The following is a 21,039-nucleotide window of genomic DNA, read 5'->3' as shown; positions in this document are numbered from 1 at the left end:
CTTGTGGCCACCATCTTTAAATTTCTTCTCTTTCTCGTAATCCTCATTTCCTGATTGTAGCTGTATTATGATATTTATAAGTTAATTTAATAATTAAAGGTAGAAAATACACTTCCAGTTACTTTGCATCATTTTTTACAAGAGTCCTTTCGGTATGAAATACTAGGCTCACCACCCTTATTATTAAATACTGAATTAAATACAGCTTAGCTACCTGTTAAAAACAAGTTGATTACCATGAAATAGCGTGGAAAGTGATGCACGAATCTTTTTATTTTTATGATCCATTTCCTAGGCAAATCTCCAAGCTCTTTTGTTTGAAATCAACTCGTTTTAAAGTGAAAAATGAGCTTTAAACTTCAAGCAGCTGACTCGAAGACAGATTCATATTGGATTTTGTTAAAGTAAGTTTGATCAAGCGTAATTTTTTTCCCGCTGTTTTGCTTGAAGAGTATGATTTCGAAATGCAAAGTATAAGCTTGTGGAAAAAGCCCACAAACTAAAAATTGTATTTCGTAGATACACGAAAAGAGTGTTTGTATTTGCAAATTAATCAATGAAAGAATCTACGAATTTTGTCTCACTTGCGCATTTTTAAAAGCTTAAGGAAAAGTTCGCATCAACTATGAGAAGGAAACACCACTAATGATTAACAATCCTAAATGTGTTATCAACTAATAGTTTTTACATAAGTCAGATGCGTTCTGCATCATTTCATTTCATACTGTCGTGAATGGCAACTGACTATCAATTAGTACTTAGAATACACAGGCTAATTAAGTTATTCAGCTTCTATTGTACCCGTAATGTATTTTATAAATAATAGTTCTCCTTCTCACAGAACAAACACAGCATGTATTAAATTCTAATTATTAGATAAAAACACTACGATGGAAGCACATTTTGTAAACTTAAGTTGATCGATGCTATATGAAATTTACAAAAAAAGGATAGAGACATGGACACTATTAGGAAGATGACAAGCAGAAGATCTTCACGAGATTCTATCGTGACAAGTAGAAACGACGACGTTTCGTCTGAGGCCGACGACGAAGATTCCATCGGCACAGTAAATGAAGCAGTGGTAGATGAGAAAGCCGACAAATCGTTCAACTTGCTAGACGAGATCGACCAGTTCAGAAAGAAAATTACAAATTCAACTAGCAATAATAAACAGGTAGCAGAAGTGAATGAAGGTAAGTATCCGGTACCTTCATACAAAACGAAAAACAATTTAAAGTCGGTTTTAATTCAGTCCACTAAAACTGAAGTTTTAAATGTAAACGATAAGTATAACCGCAAGAGACGCTACGATGCTGCTGGAAAATATCGCATTGGTCCGTCCTTTATCACAAAATCAAGACTGGCTTATGTTGACGAGCATAAACCAGCTAAGTTGTCAGTCATTCCAGATCCCCATTCAAAGTCACTTGAATTTGGTCTGTTAACGTACATGTGGACATTCACAGATCAACATGATAAACAAGAAATCGATTTGAGTTTTTTGCAGTCACTAGTTGACTCAGGTGTCAATATCAATTGCCGTGACGAACACGGGCAGACAATTTTACATGCTATTGTAAGAGATTGGCATACTGACGTGGTTTTATTTGCTATACGGAATAATGCTGATGTGAATGCACAAGATAATTTGGGAAGGTCACCCTTGCATCTGGCAGCAGCACTAAACGGAGCTGAAACTACACGACTTTTACTCTTAAATGGAGGTAAGAGGCGCTGCCAAACTGATTAATTTAAAATTTCTTGGTTCCTCGTTCAATGTAAAAGTTTAATAAAGAAAACCATTATTTATTTAATTTGCTACTAATGCTTTAAGTATCAACTGTTTTCGTTATTTCTGCTGTCACGTGATTTCTATTTATTTACACATGTATTCACTAAAGGAGAATGGAGGTCAAAATTCACTTCTTAATTTTTTCTTATAATTATTTTCCTACCATAAAAATAGAAGTGTTACCAAAAAATTATACACTTTTTAAGGGAGATATGAGGTTAAGTTCTAAGATGATGAAATCACAAATGCGAGAGCACTTGCGCAAAAGTTAAGGTTAAATATTCATATTGAAAGATTGTGGCACGAGAGAAAGATGCTTGGAATGAATAAATATTGGTAAACCAGCGAGTTTTATTTTACCAGCGATAAAGTCGTATGTAGAGGTTATTTCTACAGTAGTTGCCTTGCAGTAGATAAGAGAAGGCAGTGTACCTTGGGTTTGCACCAAAATGAGAATGTTGAAGTACTATTGACGTCACGCTTTTTATCACGTGACTCACGTGAATTATTAATTTACAGCTTTAAAAAAATTATAGAATATATAGAATTTTTACATGTACCTGCCGATTTTTTTAGATAGGTAAAACGCTAGTTTTCAGCTAGGATTGTTTTTTTACACCATTTATCTATTACAAGCGAATACACAAAAAAACAGAATAATTTAGCCATGGGAAAATTACGTTACAGCTACATAAACATTTAATTATAATTGTAGAACGTAGCAAAATTAGTTCCGCGTTGCATTAACCATGCCGGTGGGTGGTCAAAATTTCGTACTAACCTTTTAACTTAACACAAAAATGTGCAACACAATGCAAATAAAAATCATGTAACCAAGAATCTGGCATCAAAATGTTTGGACTTAATATGTTCCTAAAACATCATTAAAATCTCATTTAAGCTACGGTATGCTGAACTTTTTTATCACATGCTATACCTTGACAAAAACTCTTTTATGCATAAACAATTGCGTGCACACAGCAAGCAAAATGCAAGACGCAAAAAATTTCCAATTATTTCGCATATCACCAAAACCGCAGATTTTTCATGGTCGATAACTCGCCGTGATATCACTGGCTATAAATGTACCAACACCACAAGAAATTCAAAATTATATAGAATTATACTTTAGAAATTCACAATGTATAGAATTATACTTTAGAAATTCAAAATATATAGAATTATACTTTAGAAATTCAAAATATATAGAATTATACTTTAGAAATTCAAAATATATAGAATTATACTTTAGAAATTCAAAATATATAGAATTATACTTTAGAAATTCAAAATATATAGAATTATACTTTAGAAATTCAAAATATATAGAATTATACTTTAGAAATTGGGCGTGGCACGCTGCTTAAAGTTTTTATTATTTTCTTTTGAAATTTTGCTTCTAAATTATAAAAAAACTTGCGACTAGGCTTCCCGCGGCATTTGGTTAACCGTTCTAAAGTCAATACTAAATTCTCGTCCAGTACATGTTTGGTTATATCGTGCTTTGATGCTTCTTAACACCACGAATGCAAAAAACAAGATAATAGTAGTCTTTTTTTCGCATTATAACATTGACTATATGCATTCCTATCGGTTCGTCATAACAACGTTTTAGCGATATCTTGGTAATCGAAGTAATAAAACACATATAATGTCTGTATTTTCTTATTTATTTTTCAGTCGTACTCTCTTTTTTCAGCTAGAGTTGATGTACAAACAAAAAATACCAATCAAACACCAATTCATTATGCCGCAAAATTCAACTCATTAGAGACCATGAAAATGCTTATTCGATTCCAAGCAAGTATCACTCAAAGGGATGGGAAGAATAAGACGGTCTTATTTTTAGCTGCAGAATCAGGTAAGCTTATGTCAAAGGTACAACGGCTTCTGGCTACAGTCTAGAATTACCTGTATAATGCGATACTTTCTAACTGAATAGCGGATATATCGCCTGTTCCTGCATGGAAGGTTTCCCACAATTTAAAAAATTCAAAATCCTTAAGTAAGTAAGCTATAATTTAAACCCTAATATACCTGTGCTTCATTGGTCCGTGTCGCACGTGTCTTGGACTAGAAATGCTTATGGGCTGTACCTTGTGACAATGATGGAACAACTGCATTATATACATTGACTGGCATATATTCTTGGTAACGACTTTCATTAGCATATAAAGAAACATAACAACGTAACAATGCTCCTGTTGACAATTGGTTGGGTACACTTAATGCCAATAAAATGATGGAAAATTCCAGAAAATTATCAGGATTTATATTAAAGTTAGAAAAAGTCAAAACAACTACTAGTGTCATGCAGTGTTATACCTAATAAAAGTTGCCGCGTGCATTTTGTACCCCTCACCATATCCCCTCCCCTCACCTCCAGATATAAGGGTGCAAGAATGTAGGTTGGTTGTAACCCACTAGCTGTGGTTCATCAGCTGTTGACCCTAATTCCTTAGTAAGAAATTTTACGAAATAAAATATAATATTAACTGTTATTTAGGAAGCATTGAAACCGCAAAATTTTTGCTGGATATTGGTGCACCTGCCGGAGTTTATGACAGTGAAGGAAATTCTCTGATTGGTCACTTGTTAGAAAAAATGCCACATGTTGCGAATCGAGCACTTTATCAACTCATTATAACAAATATGTCGTCGAAACGAAGTGAAATGTATTTAAGCTATTTGGAAAGCAATACAAAGGGGAAGGCTGCCATGGTATCTAAAAGCCCATTGGAGGTAAAATTAACATTCACGAAAGTAAACAAAGCATGTAAATAGTCGTATCATTGTAACAACTTTTAGGACGTTTAGGATAGGATAGGATAATCATCACTGTGCAATGGAATTCCTTATAAAAACGACTGAAAAAAACGGGAAATTTATTGCGTCCCTTAACCGTAAAACCTAAATAAAGCGTCGCACCAGCGCTTTTAATGAACACGACTTGTTAGATGAACTATACGCTGGTAATGAACCGAATTGTTTTTGTATTTAGATCATCACAATATATGAAGATATCAACTTGATAATGCATCCTGTCATACAGAAAGCGATTGAAGTCAAGTGGAATTTGTTTGGTAGAAACGACACTCTGCGAAAGTTGTTCATAACCTTCCTCTACTTGACTTGCTGGCTTATTCTTGCTTCTACATTCAGTGACAGCAAGGAAAGAGAATATTATAAACCCTATGATAAATATGCATGGAAAATTGTACCAGAGGCGTTGATAATTATTTTTGCCAGCTATTTCTTTTATAAGGTGAAGTTTGTTTCTACACGTGTTTAAGAATAATCTACTAAAAATAGTACAGTTTGTTATTTTTTGTTTTAATGTATTGAACACGTGCTAGAAATGTTCCAGGGTAGATAATTTGATTGCTTTTGAGACTATTTTCTTATGTTTTTAGGATTTTGCTGTGAAGAAAGATGCAATTAAGTATCACAGAGCCTGGGTTGAATGGAGACAACATTTGGTTCGATCTAATTACCTGAACTGCCATCCTGCGTGGCCAGGTGATCGAGAAAATTTAGAATCTGAAACAGAAAGGATTCGTTCTGTACCAAGTTTAGCAGGAAGAGAGAAATTTTGGTTTGCTTATGAGTGGATTATGTTGATCATTTTAGCTGCCATCATCATCACACGAGTTTTAGACATGTTACTCGACGAAACTGGAATGTTTATCGCACATAAATGTGTGTTTGGTTTGGGAATGCTAGTCTCGTTCGCTCGTGTCTTAAAAATTTGTATCCGATTCCGATATTTTGCTGTGTTCCTTAAAATAGCCAGTAAGTTTAACATTCTGTGATATCTGGAACTACTATTTAACTAGCACGAAGTATATATGTCGGTGTGTTTGAGAGCTCGGATTGATTCAAAACTAAACTAACTAAACTAACTAAACTTAATCATGCCAGGCTCCAGCAAAAAAGCAAGCAAGATAGAAAATATAAAACTTACTTCAACTTTGTCAATTCACTTTTTAATAATATGTTCCATCAGAGTTGAATTGGGATAGCGTTTCAGCTTATGTCTCAGTTTCGATGGTTGGTTGGTATGGTTGGGCCTCTTCACATTCATTCGCCCTCTTTACACATTCACCCGCCCTCTTTGCACATTTACCCGCCCTGTCCATTATTGTTACAGGGACGAAGTATCTTGCCATTTCACCGTACATTGGCGTCACAAAATAAAAAAAGATTTTTTCCAACAGAAAAATACCCTAAGAACTGTCATTTTTTCATTTGGTTAATAGGCAAGTAAAAATGTTTTTAAAGTAGAATTAGACTGAAATTTTTTTTATTTGTTTTTCAAAATTGCCAAGCAGGATGAATTGACTGGTACTCTGCAGCCGATAGCTAGATTGTACAGGACATACTTTGAGCGTGGTGTAGGTTAGCTTAATGGCAATAAAAGTCGCAATTTTTGCAATGCTAAGTTATAAAACATAAAAATCCGCAAATTCAAAGAAATAAGGCGTACAAATGTTAAGAAAAATTAGTATCAATTTAAATCTAAAATCTAAAAAAATAACTTATAAAAGCCCACAGACATATAAAAGTAATGAATCGTATTGCTGCGAAACTTCACACAAAAATGTTTCATAGCACAATGGTGGAGAATTTGTTTTTTGAATAAATTAAGGATGTCATTCTTTTAAGAAATGTCTTCATGTATATTTTTGAAACTGAAAAAAGTCAGAACGATGAAACATATTTTCGATACGATATGTTACAAATAAGAAAGTCTTTAGTGTGAGTTGTTACTAGGTTTCTTTAAAGAGAAAGCATGTCTGATTTTCCCCCCTGACCACCACCAAGTAACCGATGGACCACCATGGCAACAGACGTGACGTCATGTCCGTGTTTTGACTGTCCTCAGCTAAATAATATGATAAAAATCTCAATCTCAAAACGGTATGATTCAAAACTCATATTAAAACATAAGGAAAATTTTAGAAATCTGGTCCTCTTTCTAACATATATCCGCTACCACAAAAGAAAACAGTGTAAATGCAACAACTACAGATATGCGCCAGTGTGCGTGCATGCCTGCGCATCGCTGTTTTATTTTACGTAATATTTTCAATTTAGGTCTCGCCATCACATCATTTATCCAAATCACGTTTCTGTACCTACAGTTATTTGTCCCATTTGTAGCTGCATTCTGGCTGATGTTCGGCGATAGCAACGGTCAGAAAAAAATTGATCGGGTACTGGTCAATTCAAGCAACACGACGACTTCTTTTAATATTGGCAGTACATTCATTAACATAGACACGTTTCAAACTTTAAATAACCTTGATACAATAGTAAGTGACTGGAATATGAATATTGTATTGTTCCTCATAAGAAACAATTCTTTGAATAAACACATCCATAAAAATATAAAAATACTATAGAACAGTAAGATAGTTTGTTGGCATCCTCATATCAGTTGAATGACGTCGAGAACCTATATTAGCCTAAATTTACCCTATAATAACAAACTTCTTAAAATAAATTGCTTGTGAATATAATGTTGACGTTATCAAAACTCTTAAACCAACTTTTATTTTAAACATTGTTCCTCCGCTTACGTGGATTGTTCCAGAGTCCCTTCTAATAATTTCAGTGTATTTTTTGAGGGGAAATTTGACATGCATTTTTTTCCCTTGAAAATAAGCGAGAAACTATATCTTAATTGCCAAGTGACAGATTAGTTTTTTTGACGTTACGTTGCAACGTCTATATGTTAGATTGACGTCAATGTTTTTAAAAAACATTTATGAAGCCATTGCTGCACACTTTTAAGTTTATGACCAAATAAAATTAAGACGGGTGGAAATAATGGATGCAACGGGTTAACAAATTTCTAAATCATGGAAGTATATACACTGCTGACGTCTTTAAAATTCCTTAAATCTGCGACCTATTTTATTGTTCTTCTGCCTCAGTGGATTTTCTATGGGCTATCGACTATTTTTGATATGAAAAGGGGATTGAATTTATTTTGCTTGTTTGATTTCTTATTTCAATGTTATTTATACATTTTTAATTCTGTCCTAGCTTAGAGAAAAAAAAGAATTATCTTAAATATAGTTGGAAAACTGTGTTATTAAAGGTTGGTCAGTGAAAAAGTGACTCATATTTTTCCCTATTAAAAACTACTGCCGACATTGTTAGGCCGACGTTTTTACAGACTGTTGTTAAAATACTGTTTGTTTTAGATTTACACTGTATACGAATCATCGCTTGGTCAAGAACTTATATATGAGTATGCGTTGATAGAGAAAATTACAGGACAAATTTTGATTGCTCTTTTCCACGTGTTTGGAACATTTATATTATTTGCGGTTTTTGTGGCGTTAATTACGTCAAAATTCACGACAAACTTCAGACAATGTGTTGCAGAAGCCTCTTTACTACAAGCCTCTGTTGTGTTGCAACTGGAGAAGAATTTGAGCAAAAGAGATAAAGCTAAACTTGCTTCTTATTATAAAAAAAGCTGCAATCCTCTGGTAAGTATCTTTCCCTTTGTTTTTGCTCAAAATCATAGCCGGCTCGCTACTTCATGTTAAGGATACACGAAATGACGATGTCCATATTGTGTATCACAGGACTCGTTTTTCGTAGTATGTAAAAAATACATGTGTTATATATGTCCATTCTAAACTGTTGTGGAGTATTAGAAAAGCTTTTACTTAAAACCAAGATGTTTGCAGTACTGGAGTACACATCGACACCCAACGGTTTAATAACAACCAATCAAAAAACCGAAATCCTTGAGGTCACTGAAGATATCTTATGGTATTGTTAATAAGTTTTTCAGACGTACGGTAGTTTTTTGAAAAAAAAACGAGTTGAATGCAGGGCCGAGCGATTAAACATTTGCTCTCATATGCCCAGTCCTTATTGGAAGATTGTGCGAAATAATGTTGGTAAGAAATAACAATCATATTATCTTGCCTGTCTTTTTTTGTCTTTTGAATGTATCTTGCTGTCAGAATTCTGAATTCCCTACGTTTTTCTTGACATCTTTCATTAGGTCGTTACATCAGAGAATATAGAAGAGTATCATAAACTTGACAATGCGCTTTCTAATCTTCATATCGCTGAAAGACGCTTGACTGGAATTGAAAATGTCGTCCATGAGATTGAAGAAAAATATCATCAGAATGACAGAAGAAGTCAAATGTCTATCCTCGAATCTGTTTTGAATACAACAGGTAGCGTGGAAGGTAAACAAGACGCATTTGGGAAAGGACTGAAAACAGGCTTAAAAGAAATCTATCAAAAGCAAGAATATATGAACAGATATCTACCAAAGTGTAAGTATATGGAAATATATTTTTTCATTAGAAACAGCATATAAAGATTTCTTTTATGGCTGTTGAAATGACTGTCGCTATTTTATGTAAAAGATGCACGAAATATATACGAAGAACAAAACTCCTCATGGGTTTGCCACCGGCTATTAACTGGTTTCGTTCTAATTTTTTAGTCTGATAAAGTAAGCAGCGTTCAATTCGTGAATCGACAAGTTCAAAAAAAACCCACGAGTCTTTTGTTAGACCACAAATAATAATCAAAACAACTTTTTATGTTACATTTAGTGTTGAAGCCGCCTTCTACAAGTTAAATGAAAAACAGGATGTGTAATGCAGACGACCAACTGAAAAAAACTTCTTTTGTATTCAATATCCTTGATGTGCCGCATGAATTCTTCTTTGATTTTCACACCAAGTTGAAATTCTCTAGACATACTTCTGAAAACGGAAGATTCGTTGCGTACTTGTAATATTCAAACAATAGAACAAGAGTAAATTCTATTGCGTAACTTCGAATTCGCTTTGAAGAAATTGTTGGTATGTAATGTGAAACGAATTTATGCTGTCATAGAAGGTCCGACAACAATAGGGAGGTACTCCACGCTTCTGATTTTCAGAGGCAGCTTTAATAGCTTAGAAAACATTTTTTCTTCTTCTTAACACAGTAAACCTTTAAACCTGAATAGCAATTAGCCCGGAAGTGTTAAATTTCAAAAAAATATTAAGGCAGTTTCAGCTATGGTGCGACTATCCTTATTCACTATATTGAACCCTCCACTTTCTAAATCATTTCAGGGGGCCTACATGTATAGATTATTTTGTCAGGTTTTAGTAGTTAAGGTAAAATATTTGGTTTGTTTACATTTATTACCTACCATTATTTACAGTATGACCATTAAAAAGTTGCGTTTGAATCTTCTAAGCTGGATTACCAATGAAAATAATAATATAAGTTTTTCGTAAGAAAATTAGTTGATTTGAAGTTATCTGAACAAGATAATAATTAATAAAAGATATCTTTTTAGCCAACCAATAATATCAAAGTAATGCATAGCGATACAAAACGTGGTATTCTCGTTGTAAATCCAGCTTTATACCTCAAATTACTGTTTTTATAAACTTGTTGTTTAATATTGAAAAACCTTTTTCGGTTTTTGTTTACTGAAATGCGTTTGTTTAATAACATATTTTGACCACTTCCGTTGCATTAGCATCCTGAGGTCTTTTCACCTTTATCGAGTCTGGATATGTAACTTTAACATTGTTTATAAAATCCGAAAAAGCAACTAAAAATTAATAAATAATTTAGATTCTTTTTGTGCGAAATATACTTTTGATTTTTCTTCCGAAAAGAAGTATATTCAATTAATTGCATGTAAAAATTGTTAGAATGTTTTAGTATCAGTAATATTTCTGGATGCAGGTAATGTGAAAAAAATGTTCAAATGAAAACGTTGTTATTTTCATTACATGGACTTTTAAAATCATCATCGTGCCCCGCCGAAAGAGAGCTACATAGCACGTTGTGTTTTTCTACGCGGAAACTTTTTGCATATTTTGCTTAAGAGGGTTGTAAGGGCAAAAAGTATTTTTGAATTTTAAAAACAGATTTGTAATTATTTTTTCTTTAAAGGAGAGACGAACAAAAAAATCTTTTTTAACAGCCACAAAATTTTTGGATATTCGTGCAGTCGTTAGCCGAGAGTCGAATATCTCAACAGATATCCGATAACGAATGGCATATCGGAAAAGTGGAATGCGGGATGCCGGATGAGAGATGAACGAAGCGGGATGCGGGATGCGAAATGCAAAAAATTCATCGAAATAAAATACTGACCATGCCGTTACCGATCATCGCGTAGACATTATAATGTAATATAATATAATATAATTATATATATATTATATAAGACAATATAATTACATTATAATATACTACGCCGGAATTTTTCTAAAAAGAATGTAACAGTTAGAAATGCATGACTTGATTTTTTTTCGCTTGGTTGGTGAACCTACGAAACAACTTGTTTGACATTGAACTTTTAAGTATCCTTTGGCGAGGTGAAGGTCAATCAACAAATGTAAATGCCTCCGATCTGAAAAAGTAGTGCTTTCGAGCTATACACTCTGAGAAACAGAAACAAGTCTATGTGTAAGTGTTTTTTTCATTGAGTAAGAAAAAGAAAATTTTCGTAAATACAAATTTCCCTTTTTCTTTTTAATAAAAACCAGAAGTAAAAACCAGGTTTTCACAGCTTATAGGATATAGAAGGTAGACACAACTCTGCATCTCGTTTTCTCGTTTTTCAACTATCCGCGCTACAAATTACGGTCTTCCGATCAAAATGATTAGAAAAATTAATCACGCGCAAATAGTTTGCCAGTGTAGTGTGTTTGAGGCGTTTTATGATTGCAAGCTGTTATTTTTATCATTGTGAATATTATTTTGTATTGTGAAACTCGATTCTGGATTTAAACGCATTTCGATTATTCTACTGGACACGATTTTGTAATTGGATTTTAGAATTTTGATTTTGAACACATTTTGATTGTTCTAATGGACATGATTTTGTAACTGGTTTTTGGATTTAGCTTTTGAACTGGGCACGATTTTACACATTTTGAATTTATGTGGTTTTGCGCTACACAGGTAACTACTATTTATTGATGAATTGATTGCTCTCCACTTGAGCGTGTGCTTAAAAAAATACCGCGAGTCTCTATAATAATAGCCTTCGTCTGTCTGTCTCTGCGCGGACCCCCCGCTGAGTTAGAATATCGTGCTACGGAAACACAAATATCAAATGCGATATATTTTTATCTATTTTGCTACGGGTAAATTTAAAGGACGGGCGAACCCGTGGATTTTTTCACGGGCTAACGACTACTGTGTTATAGACAGCCCAACTTTCACCTACGTCTAGACATTTTTTTCTTCAAGGAACCTGGTTTCTATGCACATGGTATATTTTGGTTTCGATTTGATTTCGCGCAACTTTTTTGATCATTTGCTGTGTACCATAACGAAAGAAATGAATGCTTCTGCAAAATCTTTTTTTTTCATCATCAAAAAACACGCGAGCAACTTCTTTGATAGAACTATTTGTAAATATGATTGATTGTTATACATAAAATATATGAGTAAAATATAAAATGAGTAGGTGGACCATTGCAACTTTGAAGAAGAAGAAAAATATGTCGTAATCGCGCTCTTCACACAGTGTTTCATTTTGTCTTTTGTCTTTTTATTGATAATTCCATGGAAACGAAATTGACTTGGTTCACTTTATTATTGAAATATGCTTATATAAAGTTTGAAAATTCTTTCAAAAGGTCAGAAATTAATTTTGGTTATTATTTGTACTGATTAATACCAGCCAGAAGTAATCCCTTTTTGAAGGATATCCTTTCTACCCACTTAAAAATTTTTAAAGCAAAGTTGCCTTCCCTATATCCTTTGTGTTTTTCATAATTAACATTTTTTTGAACTTGTTAAAATTTTTCGTTATACTTTGTTAAGTCTGTTAAAAATAAACAAAATGTATTCATTCATTATCAAGTTTTTCGTATGCGAGGAAAAATAACATTGGCTCGGTCATTATTTTATTTCGATGATTTTTTGCATCCCGCATCCCGCATCTTGAATCCCGCATCCTACATCCCGCATTCCGTGTCCCGGTCAGCATCCCGCATCCCGCATCCCACTTTTTCCATATGCCATATCGAATATCTGCTCGAGATATTCGATAGTCTCTGCGGCACTTATATTTCTTTCATATATATAGTTTCTTTAAAAAATTACTTGCAAGTCAATCAGATGGTGAGTTAAAACTAAACAAGGAATGTATTATATTGTACTCCATCTTCTAATTGTTCTCGATAGTAGTACACAAAGGATAAGCAATCAGATGGGTAGCTGAAAATAACTGAAGCGCGAACTTTTAAAACAACAAGAAACAAGAACAACGAAAAAGACAAAAACAAAACAAAATAAAATAAAATAAAATATGAAGAGGTTCGCCGCTTAAGATAATGATTCCTTTCCAATGGTGCATAATAAAACAGATATTCAGCTTTGTTTATATTCGACTCCGCGTCGTTGAATATTACAAGCTCGACTAAATAATTACGGATATCCGATTTTACCTTGTTAAATATCTGCTTATTATTCAGTCGAGCTTGTGATATTCGACGACGCGCAGCGGAATCGAATATAAATAAGCGAGACACGGAATTTTCTACAATCGAAGATAGTCGGAAATCGATTTTCTTGACGATTCTGCACGAATGTTTATCGTTTCCGCTACACATGCGCAGTGCGCAGCACGCACGCAGGCGCAATAATTCTCATAAATAAGCCATGTTTGACATGCTATATTCCTCAATCTTTCATTTTGCTGGAAAGTTAACTACAACTGTAAGCCTGGTTCCCACCAATGCGTTTATTGACAAACTGTATATTTTAAAAGTTTTAAAGTTAAACTTTAGGTGAGAATGCTAAAAATAAACGCATGACGATTTTACATGCAATAAACACGAGTTTATTCAACATCACAGAAATCTTTTGTTTTTACCGCCAATGCTCAAAGTGAGAGTGGCTTTCATGAGAGCACTGCACGAGTAGAAAAAACGACAGTGACAAAAAACGAAAATAATAATACATGATGAAATCTAAATTAGGAATAGTGGCAAAGAAAGCACTGTCTGAGCTGTCTCTATGATAAAGTAGACAATGGAAATAAGGAAATGGGCAGACAAGAGAGAGATTAAAACTAGGGTATGAACAAGGTTTAGGTCAATTATTTAGATGAAAATAAAATCATTCAGTTTAGTAATAAACACATGTTTAATAATAAACGCATTTGGTGAGAACTAGGCTTAAATGTTACGATGTTTAACACTGGTTATTATTTTTATTTTCACGCAGTCATCAAATCGCTATGGGACTCACTTGGAAAGATACTGTACTGTCATCATTATGATACTACACTATTGTTTATTTTGTTCCTAGATGATACTTGAGGAAGATTGGGCAGAAATGAATAATTACGATATCTGATTTTACCGCGCTGAATATCTGTTTTATCATGCGTCATTGGATTATTATTTGTTTTTGCCTTTTTCGTTTTTCTTGTTTCTTGTTGTTCCAAAACATATCATTTGATTTCTTATCTTTTGTATACTTCTATCAAGAACAATAAAAGGTAGAGTGCGATATAATACATCCTTTGTTTGATAACTTCTTTATTTTTTAATTAGTTTTAACTCTCCAATGATTGAATTGCATGTAATTTTATAAAGGAACTATATATATATAAGCGAAATATGCGTGCCAAAGAAACTATCAAATATCTCGAGCAGATATTTGATTTGGGATATCGGCTGAGATTTTCAACTCTCGGCTAACGACTGCACGAATATCCAAAAATATTCCATCAGATGATCCCGCGTGAGGTGCATGATAAGAAGCAGATATTCAGCAAGGTAGAATCGGATATTCGTAAGACGATTAAGCTGTCTTGTTTTCATATATTTTGTTTTAATTGTTGTTAAAAATTGGAACAATACCAGCCTAAATCTGTTTATTACTAGAAAAAAAAAAGTTGACATATATTACGCTGCGCGTGGAGTCAACTTGATTTGATGATGGATTTGAAGAACTCATAAATCTTGTTGTTAACTAACTAATTATATTTACACATTCACTTATATAGAGAAGAAAAGGGGACGCTAAGGGACTTAACATTTTTGCGTGTACGTTCCAAAAGGCCTATAAAAACTAAGGCGCCTGTGGAACTTTGTCGCGGGAATTCATGCCGTGACACGTGGCTCCCGCGATAACATAAAACGCATCATTTTACAATACCTCTTTCTGATTTTCTGTACTATTTTCTCAAAACCATTGTGACTTTAAGCACCTTTTGAAAGTAGCCTGTTTGACGTCTATAAAAAATTTCAAACTTTCTTGAATTTGCTGCAATTTCAGAAGAAGAAAAAAATTCTTGAAAAGCGTGCAAAATAAAAATCATGTTTCACACAAACAGGTCGTGTAAGTTACTATTTACATTTTCGATAGTTAGATAGAAGCAACAACAACAACAATAACAATAACGACAGTGGCAACAACAACAACAACAACAACAACGACAACAACAACGACAACAACAACGACAACAACAACGACAACGGCAGTGGCAACAATAACGACAGTGGCAACAAAAACGACAGTGGCAACAACAACGACAACAACAACAAAAATAATAATTTGATTCAGTATTAAAAATGCAGGTAACATAACGACATGGTAGTCTTAAAATTCATTTTAACCCTGTTTCTGTAGTTGTCGGATTTAATAAGTTCATTGACATCAGTGCAAATTCAACGGACGTACATTTGAAAAATAATATCACTACCCTGAAGATCATCACATCTTGCTTCGGGTAAATCTACAGTTGCTACGTTCGGTATATGCATCAAATGACGAAAAAATCGACCAGAAGAAACTTTTAGGGGATCTGAGAACTTTCCATCTAGCCATTCTTGACATCTCTCAGACAAGATCGAGTTATCTTCTTCCAATGGATAGAATCCACCGCATGCGTATGGTCTTTCGTTTGTCGCCAAGGTAAAGTAATCGATGACAGATGACGTTGTGGTTGCTATGTCAACAATTCTGTTATGATATGCTGGTTTGGTGCAGCGTATTCGAAATTGTTTAAAATCAAGAATTGTTTTTAAGTGACGGAAGTGACCAGAAGTATATGCGCTGTTTTTGGAGGAGGTTAGGTTCATTTCATAGATATTTGCAACGTGATAAATTTTTTTTGATGCGAGCCAATGAGTTATTTGTGTCCATCCACCTAAAGGTAAATAAAAGTATATAAAAGAATGAATAATTACTTAAATCTACGAAAATAGTTTTGCCAAAACAATATAATGTTGTTGATAGAAATGAAAATGGATTACATTAGACGTGCGTTAATTCGAATGCCGCTTAATTCGAACTTTCCGCTATTTCGAACAAATTGCCAAGTCCCTTGAGTTTGGTTTAATAAAATCTTATATTTTGAGCTGCTTAATTCGAATTCCGCTAATTCGAACATTTCGCTAATTCGAACAATTTTTTAATCCCAAGTCTGCATTATGCTCGTTAATTCGAACTTTTGTGTATCGATAAATAAAATCTTATGGAAAAATAAAAAAAACGTTTTCATTTTTATTCATTTTTATTGCATCAATGGTGGCAAAATTTCCTTCAATTTATCAATTAAATTGGCATTTTTAATAAAATGAAGTTTACATGGAATTTGGAGGCCTTGCCCATCGCCAAGCAAAAAAAAAAAGGTTGTAGTAAAGTTGTAATAAAGTTATATTAGCATAAAACCTTTAAACGTTTATTAAAATTCTTGTTTTTTCTGAACTTCCGATAATCCGAACATTCGTTAATTCGAACAAAAAATTTAGTCTCTTGCGTGTTCGAATTAACGGACGTCTACTCTAGTTATCTAATTTATTTGCTCGCGCTTGAATAAAATGGCAAAAACAATGATAATTATATTATTTGCATTTTTTCATTTTGAGATCGAAGTTTTGAACACGTGATTACGACTTATAGGTTGTAATATTTAAATACTGTCTTTTTATGACCTAAAATAATGGTTGACGTCATACTGCATAGATAATGGGTCCAGTACGAAGTTAAGAGCTTGTAAGAATTAAATATTAAATTTAAACGCATCATCTCTTGTGATTTTCTATTGATACAAATTCCTACCTCCATCAGTTACCATGTCGCAGTAGACACTTATCATTTTTCCATTTAATCTGATCCAGTAATAACCAGAAGATGTGTATGGTCGTTGTCTCCTCAGTTCTTCGCATGAGGATTCTGTCACTGAACCAAAGTTAAATTTCTTTCGCCAATCGGGAGCAGTATTGTCTATAATAGCGACATGTTATTATATCCGTACAATACAGAATACACGCCTCCCTGTAATAACACGAGATTAAGCAGTCTTTACAGTTAAAACTTTTGTTTTTAGGACAATGTTAGGCCAAATCATTTTGTATTAGGAATCTACGAAAACCAATCTAAGTCAATTCTTTCGTGAAAGAAACTCTTAGTACGTTATAGCTGAGTTCAATAATTTAAAAAAAAATCGTAATAAACGCTGAAAAAGTCGATTCATAACTTTGAACATTCCGGTAAGAAATGCACATTTTTTTCAACTTTACTGGGCGTATATAGTTGTTTACCCGATTTGATTTTCGAAACTTTTATTCAAGTTTAACTTTTGCTTTGTATGTCTTCTCTTACGTAGCTACTTAAAAACCCGATTTAACTTTTTAATTTTTCTCTCGATTATTAGGGAAGTTTACAGCGGGAATTTGCAATAGAGATCTGTATTGATAAGATAAAAAGAAAACTAACTCGTCAAATAAGTGAATACCTGACCGATACAGCTGAAGAATTTGCTCATCTAACAACAAAGCATACCATATAGCAATATCACTAACGTATATTCCAGGTACTCTCACGCGAAGTGATGTAGGAACAGACGTTCTGATGAAGTTTATGGTACTACAAGAGCTTCGCGTTATATTACCATTAAGGTAAACTCGTAGACATTTAGCTATAAGGAATGTATTTGCAGTTAAAATAATTGTATGCTTCCATTAAACTTCGGAAATAAATTGTATTGAATTAAATGGAGCATTAACGTCGTTAGTAAATAAACCATTTGAAAGGTGATGTAATATAAATTGTAGGTCAACAATTGTAGGTTAACAAAAAAAACAGACTGCCAGGTGAGAACTAGTAAGTTATATTGCACTGTTACCTTAAGGGGGACACAAATACTTTTTTGAAGAAAATAGTTTGCTTACCTTTGAGCTGCCACGTAAGTGAACGCGTTGTGAGTAGTATTTTAATTTCATTGAAATAAGTTTTTAAACAGTGTTATTACCCGGGACTGCAGTGAACACTGATTTTCAACAGATACCATAATATTGAAGATTTTTGACTTGCAAGTATTGTGTGGTGTACTTCTTGCATATTAGGTATTTATACTCGAATTTGATCGGTATAGCTTTTCAATTAACTTTTACATGAGCACATGTGGAGTAATTTTAAGTCTGTGGGTTTGCAGATTAAAAAGGGAAGACTTGCTCACAATGACATGTCAACTTCAAAATTGACTAGCTCTATATTTTTCATTGATTTTACTGAATTTGATTTTTAAAGCGGAATTAACTTGCATTACATCCACAAAAGAGATCCCTTAAGCCGTTCGACAACTTTTATGGCATGGCTTGAGGACTATAAAAATATGTTCCCAATATAAGAACTAGTAAATACGTCTATTTTACGTATTTGCTGCTGATATGCCCGATAGTTTGCACAGTCAAGTAAGGGCGATTGTTGGTGCAGGTATAACCAGTAGCTTCATAACACATGTACGAATGAACACTTACAATCATAGTTCCAGGAAACGACAATATGCGTCCAGGAGTAGAAGTGGTTTGATGTTGTCACATACGTTTCCACATATTGCTTGATTCCCCTGATAAGAACTATTATCCTCACGTTGTGGACATCAACACGCCGCAAAGCCAAGTAAAAACCTTAAGAATAAAGTTAAAAAACTATTTTGACATTTTCACGGTATATTTTGATCGATTAAACCATGATAGCATTTCTAACAGTAATGAAACAGGGATGTAAACGCTAAAATATAATTTTTTTTGTCACCACACATGCATCACCTAAGTTCACTATTTTCCAAACAATTGAGTTGTAACGTTTGGTTAAAACATTCTATTTCCAGCTATATCTGGAAAATATCCACATCTTTTTTTTAATAAACTCGTTCGTGGATATTGTTTCTTAGTTCCCGAAGGAGTTTATACAATAGATTTTTTTTAATTAACACCTTCGTAAATTAGAAAATTCTGACAATTTTTTTGGAGAGTTCTGCTTTTTATATATTCAGGACCAAATTTGTCCATAGACCACTTTCGTGATGAAAAAATTTTAACAAAGGAAACATAGTTGAAAGAAATTATTTTAGCGCATTTTGTTTTGATCTTCGGCTTCTGAGGAAGTCAGTATAGATGTCAATAATACCTGTTTTACCTTATGCGTTCCTTCTCTTCGCCAACATATGTCCAAAAAATTTGAAACCTTTGTAAACTTTTACAATGCAGAGGCGAGTGGTAGCATGGTATAATATGACCCTTTTTTCGTGCTGTAAAGTATCAGGTTGAGAGAGGGATATTGTACAAGAATTAAACCAAATCATACCGTTCATCTTAAGGTTTGATAGAATCGCCTTTTCTCCCGAAGCATAGGATTGTTGTGTTGTTCTGAACCACAAAGATACTGTAAAGTATGGAGTTGTATAACCAAATGGATTTCTAAATTCAAGATGAGGTGTTTTTCACATTTTTAACAAATCTTAAATTGTGGAAATTCGAGTCGTCAAACGTATTTTGTTTAAACCATTTTCTAATATACATTCAGTAAGGTCAAAGTTTTACAATTTAGTATCTGTGTGATTTTCGCATTTTGATTTGCGCTTGCTGTTAAGCATGCATGAAATAAAAAGCTTTAACCTCAAAGCTGAGTTTTCAAAATCTCCAATCACAATTCCTTCTATAGTTCCAATTTGTAAGACATGTCCTTTCCCAAATTGATCCAGAGCAATATTGTTTGTTGGCAAGTCCAACTTTATTGATGATTTCCCATTCTCGTCCATTCCTCGTCCATATGGTGTTGTTTTATCGGTGTGATTGAAAGTTTTGAAAGGAATGTGAATGTTTGGGCGTGGCACATATTCACCATAATCTGAAAGATGGCAGAAAAGAGGAGAAAGACTGAATTGATTTCATTATTTTTTCTGCTACGCACTTCATTTAAAAATTATTTTTTAATCCGTGCGCATACTTGCACAAAATATTCAGTCTCTCAAAGTTACTAAATTTAACAAATTAAAAGTCATGTGAAATGTTTATTGCACTGTAGAAAAAGAATGACGCTCATGCAAAATAAGCTTTGTGACACATACTTGATTTGACTTTGTGATCTGACGTCACACAAAATATAAGATGATGGACATCAAATGCAAGGCAAGGTCCTTGATATATCATAATCCATCTGTTTTCACTTCCATACCATTCGTAAATATTCTGATCTTCGTGTAACGAATAAATAATATCGTTAAATGCAACTTTAAACTCAACTGATGCGCCTGGATTTGTTGTTAGTATTTCCCATTTATTTACAGTTGGGGAGGGAATGGTTTCGTGTCTCATGATGCATTTACAACTTCTTCCAATCGCGTACCAGTATTTGCCATGTTCTTGAACTCTTGAAATTTCACCTTTTGCAACTTTTGTAATAGTATCTAGTAAAGAAAGACAAAGTATTTCAGTTTGTAAGCTTTTTTGCTGAAAGTGATCAAACATTATCATTAAATTTTTATAATTTTAAACAAGAGCACCTATGTTTTTGTCCGATTGACGATAAATTCATTTTTCCTACTTTTTCCTACCAAAATGAAGTAGCTAAACGATCAATTGCGTACGAACGTAATTCTCCACATTAGAAACTATGTTAGATAAAATTTATCCCACATTGACTGGCATAATAGAGCCAACGTTCTATTAGCAAAATGCTTTGGTTGAGTGAAAATTTGCGACCGCTTATGGATCTGCTAAGATGCGTACTTTTACATACTTTTTTTAAGAAACACAAAATTTTGATTGAGATATGACTCAACTTTCTGCATTACTGTTGCGTACAAGTTGCTTCATTTTTTAAAGATTTGAGCCTCGGGTTGCGCATTAAAAAAAGGTACCGAGTATTTGTCAATCACATTTTTAACAATATTACAACTTCGAATATTATTAATCGTAATATTTTTGGTTGTA

General features: G+C 33.5%; 2 protein-coding genes across 2 annotated transcripts; one reads left to right on the top strand and one right to left on the bottom strand.

The window, feature by feature from the left end:
* Positions 1 to 884: 884 nt before the first annotated feature.
* Positions 885 to 11,651, top strand: LOC130612325 (uncharacterized). The gene is made up of 9 exons (XM_057433632.1): positions 885 to 1,727; positions 3,495 to 3,656; positions 4,302 to 4,537; positions 4,797 to 5,060; positions 5,209 to 5,587; positions 6,893 to 7,110; positions 8,008 to 8,298; positions 8,826 to 9,108; positions 9,394 to 11,651. Exons 1-9 carry the CDS (start codon positions 959 to 961, stop codon positions 9,417 to 9,419), a joined length of 2,628 nt encoding a protein of 875 aa, XP_057289615.1. The 5' UTR covers positions 885 to 958; the 3' UTR covers positions 9,420 to 11,651.
* Positions 11,652 to 14,993: 3,342 nt separating this feature from the next.
* On the bottom strand, positions 14,994 to 17,832 carry LOC130612953 (uncharacterized). Its single transcript, XM_057434284.1, has 3 exons — positions 16,883 to 17,832; positions 15,500 to 15,968; positions 14,994 to 15,051 (listed from the first exon to the last, which is right to left on the bottom strand). The coding sequence occupies exons 1-3, from the start codon at positions 16,917 to 16,919 to the stop codon at positions 14,994 to 14,996; spliced, it is 564 nt and encodes a 187-aa protein (XP_057290267.1). The 5' UTR covers positions 16,920 to 17,832.
* Positions 17,833 to 21,039: the final 3,207 nt, after the last annotated feature.

The sequence above is a fragment of the Hydractinia symbiolongicarpus genome, chromosome 10 (assembly GCF_029227915.1).
Source record: "Hydractinia symbiolongicarpus strain clone_291-10 chromosome 10, HSymV2.1, whole genome shotgun sequence".
In the NCBI taxonomy this organism is placed as follows: Eukaryota; Metazoa; Cnidaria; class Hydrozoa; order Anthoathecata; family Hydractiniidae; genus Hydractinia; species Hydractinia symbiolongicarpus.
This window is presented reverse-complemented; position numbering and strand designations above follow the sequence as displayed.

Coding starts and splice junctions, on each gene's coding strand:
- LOC130612953 (XM_057434284.1), bottom strand. CDS start 16,919: ATGATAAGTGTCTACTGCGACATGGTAACTGATGGAG. Junction 15,969..16,882: donor CGACATGGTAACTGATGGAG/GTAGGAATTTGT, acceptor ATTTACCTTTAG/GTGGATGGACACAAATAACT. Junction 15,052..15,499: donor AGTGATATTATTTTTCAAAT/GTACGTCCGTTG, acceptor AATTTTTTATAG/ACGTCAAACAGGCTACTTTC.
- LOC130612325 (XM_057433632.1), top strand. CDS start 959: ATGGACACTATTAGGAAGATGACAAGCAGAAGATCTTCACGAGATTCT. Junction 1,728..3,494: donor ACTTTTACTCTTAAATGGAG/GTAAGAGGCGCT, acceptor CTCTTTTTTCAG/CTAGAGTTGATGTACAAACA. Junction 5,588..6,892: donor TGTGTTCCTTAAAATAGCCA/GTAAGTTTAACA, acceptor TTTTCAATTTAG/GTCTCGCCATCACATCATTT.